Source organism: Neophocaena asiaeorientalis, unplaced genomic scaffold (genome assembly GCF_003031525.2).
Source record: "Neophocaena asiaeorientalis asiaeorientalis breed wild unplaced genomic scaffold, Neophocaena_asiaeorientalis_V1.1 scaffold145, whole genome shotgun sequence".
NCBI lineage: Eukaryota > Metazoa > Chordata > Mammalia > Artiodactyla > Phocoenidae > Neophocaena > Neophocaena asiaeorientalis.
Window position 1 is genome coordinate 57,097 of NW_020172629.1, and position 11,373 is coordinate 68,469.

General features: G+C 40.7%; 1 protein-coding gene across 3 annotated transcripts in view; it reads left to right on the forward strand.

The window, feature by feature from the left end:
* The window catches only part of GALNT11 (polypeptide N-acetylgalactosaminyltransferase 11), a 35,010-nt gene that overhangs the window by 8,919 nt on the left and 14,718 nt on the right, over positions 1-11,373 (forward strand). For all 3 annotated transcript variants that reach the window (XM_024739188.1, XM_024739189.1, XM_024739187.1), the window contains exons 3-6: positions 988-1,111; positions 2,803-2,969; positions 4,870-4,995; positions 7,431-7,680. In XM_024739188.1, coding sequence (XP_024594956.1) covers positions 988-1,111; positions 2,803-2,969; positions 4,870-4,995; positions 7,431-7,680 — 667 coding nt within the window. The remainder of the gene's footprint in view (positions 1-987; positions 1,112-2,802; positions 2,970-4,869; positions 4,996-7,430; positions 7,681-11,373) is intronic.

The following is an 11,373-nucleotide window of genomic DNA, read 5'->3' on the forward strand; positions in this document are numbered from 1 at the left end:
TTTTTTTTTTTTTTTTGCGGTATGCAGGCCTCTCACTGTTGTGGCCTCTCCCGTTGCGGAGCCCAGGCTCCGGACGCGCAGGCTGAGCGGCCATGGCTCACGGGCCCAGCCGCTCCGCGGCATGTGGGATCCTCCCGGACCGGGGCACGAACCCGTGTCCCCTGCATTGGCAGGCAGACTCTCAACCACTGCGCCACCAGGGAAACCCCCCCCCTTACTTGACTTTTAAAATCCAATCTTTTCCTGAATTATTTGACCATGAAATCTTTTTTTTCTTTCTAACATCTATTAATGTCCAGTGGAATTAGTTTTCCATGACCAGATTTTGAGAAATGCTGTTACAAGGAAGTCATTCTGTGAGGAGAGGCTAAAGGTTTTATGTGGGAAAGAGAAAGCAAGAGGAGGCTTTATTGTTCTTGGTAAAGGTGAGATTTCTGGCAATATTAGAGCAAAGATGTTAAATTATAATGATCTTGATTAGATCTGTGGAGGACTTTCCTGACCAGAGACTTTATAGAAAGGTTTATCAGTAGTATAATTTTTTTAGGGGAGGAGTTCATATAAAAACTTGCTATTAAAAAAAAAATTTTTTTTTTTTTAGACAAAAATTAACAAAACCAAAAACAACCTTGCATTAATTGGGGCCTGTTGAGGTCCATATGGGGTTCTATAATCTATTGGTTTTATGGAAAAATCATCATTAAGTCTCTTTTTTTCTTGGTCATAGGTAAGTTTTTATTTTGAAAATATTCTTAAGATTATGGCTAGTGAGCAGGTGTCATTTATGGTTAAGGTACACTTGCTTTTTGAGCTAAACTGATAAAAATTTGACTTAAACCTCAATTTACTTTTTTGAAAATGGAGACAAACTAGATTTGAGAAACATGGCTATTACCTGGTTATAAGAAGTTAAGATCATAATATATCAGTAACTGTAGCATTCCTTTCCAGATTTAATGTACTGACTGTGACGTCACTCTTTTGCAGGTATGATTTTTAATGAACGTGATCAGGAGTTGAGAGACTTGGGGTATCAGAAACATGCCTTCAATATGCTTATTAGTAACCGCTTGGGCTACCATAGAGATGTGCCAGATACGAGGAATGCAGCGTATGTTCCTTATTGGTTTCTGCTAATCACTTTAATAACACAGTGTTTTTAGTGCCAGCATAATAAGCCATGGGGATGGCGTTAATATTTTGCAATTAGGCTTATTATTCAGGATACTAGAAAACCTAAGACAGATTTCCACTCATACTATGCTTGAAGCCACATGGTCTGAGATTGTACTGACAAAGTTCTAGAGCTTGCTGTGTCTCTTTTGAAATTTAAAATCATGTGGGAAAAAGGAGGGAGGTGCTATCTGCATATAATTAAATAACCTTCCAAGCATAAGTTGATTTTAAATGTTTGTTTATTGGATTCATGGCGAAAAGGAATTAACATCAGTGAAGAATTCTGCTCATCATCTCACTTTTCTGTTTTCATTATTTTTGTTTCTTCAAAGGCTTTTCATTCATATGGTCGATCATTCCACACATCTGTTTCAGCACCTTTTGTGTTTGCTGGACTCTCTATTAGGCCCTGGAAATAAACAAAATAAGACATAGTCTCTCGGTTCACAGGGCTTAGAGTCTAGCTGGGGAGGTAGATAAAGAAGTGAGTAATTACAGTACCACAAGAATGAGGGCTGTGATAGGAGTTGGTGAAATGGGGTCCTCCAAACCAGAATGACCAGGGAAGGCTTCATAGAGGGTGATGACTGAGCAGTGATGTAAGGGAAGGTTTTCCCCTATATAGGGAACAGATCGAGGCATAAAATTACACTGTTTGTCTAAGGGACTGAAACAGTTCACTTTGCCTGTAGTGGAGGAATGGCAAGAAACTGGAGGTGGGCAGGGCCCAGACATTGGAAGGCTTTGTATGCCATGCAGAAGAGCATGGAATACCAGATTTTATTGTTTAAGTTAGTGGGGTTTTTTCTTGTGGCTGCTTAAAGCCACTTAATCCTTTTTATCAAATAGTTGCTTACATGGAAGCTCTTCCATTATCCTGATATATATCATAGTTTACTCAAATCTTTTTCTGTTATTGGGCAAAAAATAAAATTTTCAAATACAGAATTTCACATTTCCATTATTTCCTTTTGAAACCTCTTTGAGGAGAAGAAACTGAACATCAGCTTATGAGTACTGCATTAAAAACTTGCAGTGATTTTAGTAAAAACATTTTTATGTACCAAAAAAGAAAAAAAAATTCAAATTTTTAAAACGATGACCTAAAAATAAATGGAGTTGCAGGTACTGGAGGGAGAAATCATTAACAAATGTAAAACTCTTGAATAAGAAAACACATTGTGATGCGGAGGGGGAAGGGTAAGCTGTGACAAAGTGAGAGAGTAGCATGGACATATATACACTACCAAACGTAAAATAGATAGCTAGTGGGAAGCAGCTGCATAGCACAGGGAGATCAGCTCGGTGCTTTGTGACCACCTAGAGGGGTGGGATAGGGAGGGTGTGAGGGAGGGAGACGCAAGAGGGAGGAGATATGGGAACATATGTATAACTGATTCACTTTGTTATAAAGCAGAAACTAGCACACCATTGTAAAGCAATTATACTCCAATAAAGATGTTAAAAAAAAAAAAGAAAACACATTGTTATCTTAAATGCTTTTTAAAAAATTGTTAATAATGTAAGGAAGAGGCCGAACAAGGGGACAGTTAATGTTTAGTGAATAATAACCTAAAACATTTGAGCTTTTAAAATGTCAGAATTTTCCCATATTCGTCTTCACAGATGTAAAGACAGGTCTTACCCGACGGATCTGCCAGTCGCTAGTGTTGTTATTTGTTTCTACAACGAAGCCTTTTCTGCCTTGCTCCGGACCGTGCACAGCGTCCTAGACCGCACACCAGCCCGGCTTCTTCACGAAATTATCCTCGTGGATGATGACAGTGACTTCGGTAAGGACTATTGTAATTGGCAATGTGGGAGCTATGCAGTTGTTCACTGTCGTGCTGACCACATCAGCAGAGCTGACCGTTCAGTACTTAGTGGATAGGAGGACCCTCATGCACGCAATTGCAACAGAGCCAACCACAATTAAATGCCTGATTATAGGGTAATTTCAAAGAAACTGCACTGTCTTTGTAATGTTTTCAAACTGTGCTACCGAAATTTGGCCCTTGAAATTTTTCCCTTGGCTTACCTTTTTAAAAGAGTATTTTTATTTTGAAATAACTACAGATAGACAGTAAGTTACGAAGAGGTCCTGTGTACCCCTTCACCCAATTTCCTCCATTGGTTACATCTTACATCAGTATAGTACATTATCAAAACCCAGAATTTAGCATTGGTACAATATGTGTGTACAGTTATTTGTCATTTTATCCCATGAGTAGATTTCTGTAACCACCACTGCAGTCAAGGTACAGACTGCACTGCTCCATCACCCCTTCAAGGTTGTTATATAAACAGAATCATACAGTATGTGACGTTTTGAGATTGGCTTTTTTAACTAGACATAATGCTTTGGCTTACGTTTATCTCGTCAGTCTGTTATATCAGCTGTCTCTAGATAAGGTGGATTGCATTCTGAAAGCTCTTAGATGATCTCTGAAGGCCAGTGTTTTATGATTCAGTACATACTTCAGACCCTTATTTAATTCAACATAGATTCTTCCTAAAAGTGATTTCATGTACACACAGCAGGATGGAGGGCTGTCCTCAACCTGGTGAGAGAGGTTGTATCCCCATTTTACAGAGGAGGAAATATTAAGTAATTTGCTCAAGATCCTGTAGCTGTTAAGTGGTAGAGTTGAAATTAGACCCTTGGTCTACATAACTCCAAGCCTTCTGCTATTTCCATTACAGTAACCTGCAGAGATACACTGATAAATTGTATGTCAATTACATATTTTTTCACAACTCAAGGGTTTATTAAGCATCTCTTATATATCAACAACAGAATTGGTATGCAAGTATACTTAAGTATACAAAATGTGGAAATGTACACTGAGACCAATGGGTGCAAAATTCTCAAACCTTGGTAACTATTGAAATCTCATAGGAGAAATAGAAAAAAATTTAATTTCAAAAATGAATGATTAAAAAAACCAAGAATTTGAGTCTGGACCAAGTAGAAGATTGGCTAAGTAGTATAATTCTAGAATTTATGGTGTTGAATTTTTTTTTTTTAAGTAAACCTGTATTTTTCATTTTGCTGGTATTTTTTCTAAAAGGGAAAATTCGTGATCATTTATAATGGTTTATATACTAACTACAGAAAGAATTATTTATTTATCTTATATGATCTTTGAAGTTATTATGAAATTTAAAGGTAAATGAGCTAGAATTTATAAAAAATATTTAGTGCCCATGGAAGGTGCTAAATTAATAAAAGAATGTATTTACTGCTGCTGTTATATAATTCTTGGTAGGGAAATAGAAGTTGTTTCTCAACTATTCTGAAATGGAGTAGGACTTAATTAATCACTTTGAAACAAAAGATATTTACATATCATTTTGTTTTAAATATGATTTACATGCAGTCAGCCAAACGTTCATTCACTCAAGATACTCATTTCAAACATTCTTTATGCAAAGTGTTGTGTTAGTTGCTATGGAAATACAGATAAGTCTATAACTTAAGTAACTATTCCTTTAGGCTAGTGTTCCAACTCTTAACCCTCATTTTCTTCCTTCCAAGATAAGCTATGATCTTCTTTTAAAATAAAGCAGAAGAAGATTCTATATTTGCCTAAAAATTTGTCGCAAGTGCCAGCCACGACTCTAGAGAAGCTGCAAAATGTCTGTGCACATGTCTCATGTGGTTTGAACAGTTGTACGACTCCTCATTTTCAGATGATGTGAAAGGAGAACTAGATGAATACATCCAAAAATACCTCCCTGGAAAGATTAAAGTGATAAGAAACACAAAACGTGAGGGATTGATTCGAGGAAGAATGATTGGAGCAGCCCACGCAACAGGTAGAACTTCCCCCTGGCCTTTCTTGGTGGGTGTTGAGTGATGAGGGCTCTGAGTCTCCTGCCCTCCTGATCCTGCGTCAGTCTCTGAAAAATGGTGTCTTTAATGGGCACTGCCAGCAGGAAAGGTGAGGCTTGTTCAGTTTGGGAAAGGCCTTTCCATAACTCCAACCCGGTTGTCCCAAAGCACAGGCTCCAAGGAGGTGAATTCTGGAGTCCTCAGTGGTCTGCCTTTCTGGTTTTTCTTCAGTTACATTATATCGATTCAAATGTATTTCTTTTTACGGTTACCTCTATGGAAGGTTGGTGATCCTAATTTTCATTTATGAACTTGATAAAAATTTTTCCTTTTAAAATACATTTATTTCAGTTAAAACAAATGAATTTGTTTAAAAATATTAGGTATCTAATACTGCAGGTGATGCCTGGATATGGCAAAAATAATCAAGATAATTTTAAAATTCCAGAACTTTGGGGGGGCATTCCCCAGTAGTGAAAAAAATCTCCTACCTTCCCATATACTGCTCTCCTCAAGATAACCAGTCACTGGGGTTTAAGTGGTTGGCACTGCTTTCTGCCACCACCCCTCCTTGTATACCCACTGTCCCATTCGCTGGGTTTAGCTGTGACTTCATTTTAAGAATCTTTCTTCTTCCCTCCTTTCTCTTAAACCTGCAGTGAACAGGAGCAATTAACAAAAAATGAGAAGTAGCTCCCCTCCATCCAGTCTGCAGTCATATGCAGATTGAGTTCAAGGCGAGTTTCCTTCTTTAGAGTCTAGTTTTAACATATTGAAGGCACGAGATAGAAAATTGTGGGGTATTGGTAGGGAATGGCAAGATTATGTCACAGAACATCGTACTGTTATAGTATATTGTTACTGAGAGTTTATTGTTTTTCAGGTAACAATAGTCATTTAGTTTTAGTTTTAGTTTTTTTTTTTTTTTGCGGTACGCGGGCCTCCCACTGCCGCGGCCCCTCCCGTTGCGGAGCACAGGCTCCGGACGCGCAGGCCCAGCGGCCGCGGCCCATGGGCCCAGCCGCTCTGCGGCATGCGGGATCTTCCTGGACTGGGGCACGAACCCGTGTCCCCTGCATCGGCAGGCGGACTCCCAACCACTGCGCCACCAGGGAATCCCAGTCATTTAGTTTTTTTCTTTATGATCTGTTGGTCCTTGTTCAAATATAGTTTAGGATCTGTCAAAAAATAAGCCAGTTTTTGGGAAATCAATCTCAGGTTCGATGTGACTGTTATTATCTTACTTCATTTAGTTAAATTGTCTTTAATTGAAAAAGTAACATTTTTCGAATTAAAAAAAGCTATTATACATTTTCTCCTCAGAGGAAACTTGATTGAATTGACCTCACTTCACTTGAATAGTGTACAGGTTGAACATTCTGCCTTTCTGTATTAAATGACATATGGTGAGCTGTATGCTCTTTACATCCTCATAAAGTCCTTCACAGGAGGCCTTGAAGGACATGACTAAGTCACTGTCATCTTGGAGGACTTTCTTGCTGGAGGTATTTCTGCTACTGTTAATTGGAATAGGATGCATCCGATGCTGTATGAAGTTCACGTAAAATCTGTATCAATACATTTCATGGATAAACGTTTGGAAAAATAATAATGCTGTCTGATAATGAGATTCTAAGTTTCTCAGCTGTTCAGAATAACCATTAAGTTATCAAAGAAGTTTGGGATTATCAAAGAAACCCTCACTCCTCACATTTATCAAGAGGAGTTAAAAATGCATGATAAAATCTTCACGATTTTAATTTTATTAACTAGAAGAAAAGAGCATCCCGTGGCTGATGAGATTGGGGGGATTAGAAAGGAAGGGTGGGAAATGGAAGAAAAAGAAATGAGTGCGTGGCAGTCAAGAGGTGAATCCAAGGAGAAGGGAGTTGTGTTGCTGACGTGATGAGAGGGCTGCACGCTTCTCTCCCTCCTGAGAATCGCTGTGTTGTAGCCATAATCGATAACTGGGGTCATGTGTCCGAGTCACCAGTGAAAATGAGTTACGTTCTCTAATCTCTGTTTACTAAGGCAGGGAAATACATACTAAACATAAATATTTCCATTACAATAATTGTACTAAAAGTACGCACAGCTGACCACTGTCATTGCACCACACTCCATACCTGGCTGTCCAGAGAACTGAATTGTTCCTGTGAGATTTTGAATCTTTTTACTGAGGAGAATATGTAAATTTTTTCACAGGTTGTGCATATTGTTTGCATATGTTCTTCAATCGTAGCAGGACACTTCAGACAGAATTCCTGGCTAACAGACTTCCGAGTACCGGTTTAATAGTTTGGGCTGGAAGGGTGGCAGTTACCTTTCACGCCTGTAAATGCATCAGCACTTGAACTGGTGGCCATACCTAACTTGAGTGAGGTGCAGCTCTCAGGGCCCCTATTGTTTGCTTCTCCAGGAGAAGTCCTGGTGTTCCTGGACAGCCACTGTGAGGTGAATGTGATGTGGCTGCAGCCCCTGCTGGCTGCCATCCGGGAGGACCGGCAAATGGTGGTGTGCCCGGTGATCGACATCATCAGCGCTGACACGCTGGCCTACAGCTCGTCCCCTGTGGTGCGGGGAGGATTCAACTGGGGGCTGCACTTCAAATGGGACCTCGTTCCCCTTTCTGAGCTCGGAGGAACAGACGGAGCTACTGCACCAATAAAGTAAGATTTCTCCTGTATGTGTGAAAAATTCCCAAAAGAGGAAACATACTCAAAGATAATTCCTTTTTCTTTGCAGGAAGCAAAAGTGTTGGCTTAACTTGTTTGTTAAAAATTTTTGAGTGCTTACCAAATTTTACGTACTCTGCCAAGTCCCAAGGAAAGATTTATGAATAAGAAGGCCCTCAAGAATTTATATCTTAGTGAGAAAAGCAGAAGAAGTCAACAATATCCTGGGATAATTGTTGCATAGGATAGCCTGGGAGGACCCCCTGTGCTGTGTTGTTTATATCACATACCATGGTTATTGCATTGGCCGTTAACACATCTTCAGTTCTTTGCTAGTGTGAGTGGTACTGTGAAGAACATTTAATACATAAGCCTTTTCTATAATTAGGATTTTAGGATGGATTCCCACTCGTACAATTACTGAGTCATCGTATGTGAATTATTTTCAATTTTCATCCATATTCTCTCATATTATAAATCTCTCATATGTTATTTCTCCTTATTTTTGTTTTCTTTTAAATTTCTCATGTAGATTTCAGAGATGTTTGTATTTGTACTTTTTAAAGTTCTTAGACCTACTCTTTCTTTTAAACTTTTTTTTTAATACAGCTTTTAAAAAATATTTATTTATTTATTTGGCTGCATTGGGTCTTTGTTGCAGCACGCGGGGTCTTTTCGTTGCGGCGTGCGGGCTCCAGAGCATGTGGGCTCAGTAGTTGCAGCACGCAGGCTCTCTAGTTGTGGCACACAGGCTCCAGAGTGCGTGGGCTCAGTAGTTGAGGCATGCAGGCTCTCTAGTTGTGGCGCACCGGCTCTAGAGCATGCAGGCTCAGTAGTTGTGGTGTGCGGGCTTAGTTGTCCCGTGGCATGTGGGATCTTAGTTCCCCAACCAGGGATCAAACGCACATCCCCTGCACTGGAAGGTGGATTCTTAACCACTGGACTACCAGGAAAGTCCCTTTTTTAGACTTTTTTACTGTAAAAAATAGCATATGTAAAAAGTATATATGTATATATGCATGCGATTTAATAAATGATTATAGTGTGAACACTGTGAAAGTACCACCAAGTCAAGAAATAGCACCCACATGCCCCCTGTATACCCCTCCCTGGTCACAGCCCCTGCCCTTGTCCTTAGAGGTGTCATTACCCTGACCCACTCATCATTTCCCTGCTCTCCTGGAGAGTTGTACCCCCTACGTATGATTTCTAAATGATGTAATGTAGCCCAGTTCCCTGCTCTTGGACTTCATGTAAATGAAGCCATGGGACTCATCACTGTCTTCTTTTAGTCAGTATTGCTTTAAAAACCTCTGTGCTGCATTATATAGTTGGTTCCTTTTTATTGCTGTATAACATTCTGTTATACTGATGTATCATAACATTTATCCGGTTTACTGTGGGCAGGGCATTTGGGTTGTTTTCAGTCGTTTCTCCACCTTACAAGTGGTGCTGTTGTCAGCATTCTTATTCATGGCTTCTAGCTTACAGGAGTGAAACTGCCCAGTCATAGGCATGCCTGTCTTCACCTTTAGCTGATAACGTTTTCCCCACACCTCAGGCGACTAGAACGCCATTGGCTCCTCAGCTAGCCTTTGGGTACTTGCAGCTTCCTTTCATCCGAACCAGACTTGGAGGGGAGGCTGACAGAGAGCTGGGCCAGCTCAGGTGGCTGAGCTGCATTCCTGGCAGGGTGGGGTTGTCTTCTGTTCTCAGGCTTTGTGAGAGAACCTGTTGCAGTTCTTTGTGAAGTCCGTGAAAAAAGCACACCCAGCTCTCAGTTGTCTTCTAGTCTTCACATGCTTGTAACCCTTCTTCCTACCAGGGCTTTCAGTGCGGGTCTCTACCCTCTGCTCCCCAGCCTTGCAGGTGGGAGTTAGATGCTGGAGCACATCTCTCAGGAGAGCAGGGCTGCACCTGGGGACTGTCACTCTGTGTTTCTGGGCTCCACGACTTCACGTACTGTGACTGGAGGCAGACAGGAGCACTGACCCCATTTTCAGCTTCCCTTTGCCAGTGCAAGAAAGTTCCTTGGACTGTTGTTACATGTGTTCTCATTCGTAGTTATAGGGCAGTGGCCAGTTTTTGCCTATTTCATCATCTTCATGGGTATTTGTTTCTCATTGTTTAATTTTTAATATTTTTAATCAAAAACATATTCACAGTAATAAGTCAAACAGTATAGAACAACTTAGGATGAGAAGTGGCTGGCTCTAACCCTCCCTCCCCATTCTCAGTCCTCCCCAGAGGCAAATTCTTTTAACCACTTTTAGTTTTGTTCTTCCATTTCTTACTTCCAGAACTCTAAATTATATGCATAGTCCTCATTTCAACATAAAACCAACTATAGACCTCTCTGTTGGAAAAAAGATTTAGATCATTTACATCACTCCCATGTTCCCTTTATTGTTGTAGGATGAGTTTTTAGTTACTGTATTGGTTACTTTTGATACTTTAAAAAAAATCTGTTTCTTGTTCTTTTTTTTTTTTTTTTTGGCTGCGTTGGGTCTTTGTTGCTGCACGTGGGCTCTCTCTAGCTGCAATGAGCGGGGGCCACTCCTCGCTGCGGTGCACGGGCTTCTCATTGTGGTGGCTTCTCTTGTTGCAGAGCACGGGCTCTAGGTGCACGGGCTTCAGTAGTTGTGGCATGCAGGCTCAGTAGTTGTGGCACGCAGGCTCAGCAGTTGTGGCTTGCAGGCTCCAGAGTAGCAGGCTCAGTAGTTGTGGCACACGGGCTTAGTTGCTCCGCGTCATGTGGCTCAGTAGTTGTGGCACGCAGGCTCAGTAGTTGTGGCACGCAGGCTCAGCAGTTGTGGCTTGCAGGCTGCAGAGTAGCAGGCTCAGTAGTTGTGGCACACGGGCTTAGTTGCTCCGCGTCATGTGGGATCTTCCCGGACCAGGGCTCGAACCCATGTCCTCTGCATTGGCAGGCGGATTCCCAACCACTGCGCCACCAGGGAAGCCCCGTTCTGTTGACTTTCGAGAGCATCATTTGACATTCTTCCTTGAACAGTGAGGCTATGAGCACCGCTTTCTCCTTTTTTCCACTTTTTCTCCCCTTTGGGCTGTAAGCTGTTTCACTTTTATATCAAGGTTGCTAACTTCTTGAGTTGGATATTTAGATTTTTTAAAATTTCAGCCTTTTTTCTTTTCTAATACATGTAGTTAAGATGATAAATTTTCTTCTAATCATGGCTTTAGCTGCATCCCACAAACTGTGATATATCATTTTTTATTGTCATTTTTTTTTAACATCTTTATTGGGGTATACTTGCTTTACAGTGGTGTGTTAGTTTCTGCTTTATAACAAAGTGAATCAGTTATACATATACACACATTCCCATATCTCTTCCCTCCTGCGTCTCCCTCCCTCCCTCCCACCCTCCCTATCCCACAACATCTTCTTTATCGATTCATCCAATGATGGGCACTTAGGTTGTTTCTATCTCCAGGCAATTGTAAATAGAGCTGCAATAAACATTTTGTTACATGACTCTTTTTGAATTTTGGTTTTCTCAGGGTATATGCCCAGTAGTGGGATTGCTGGGTCATATGGTAGTTCTATTTGTAGTTTTTTAAGGAACCTTCATACTGTTCTCCATAGTGGCTGAACCAATTCACATTCCCACCAGCAGTGCAAGAGTGTCCCCTTTTCTCCACACCCTCTCCATCATTTATTGTTTCTAG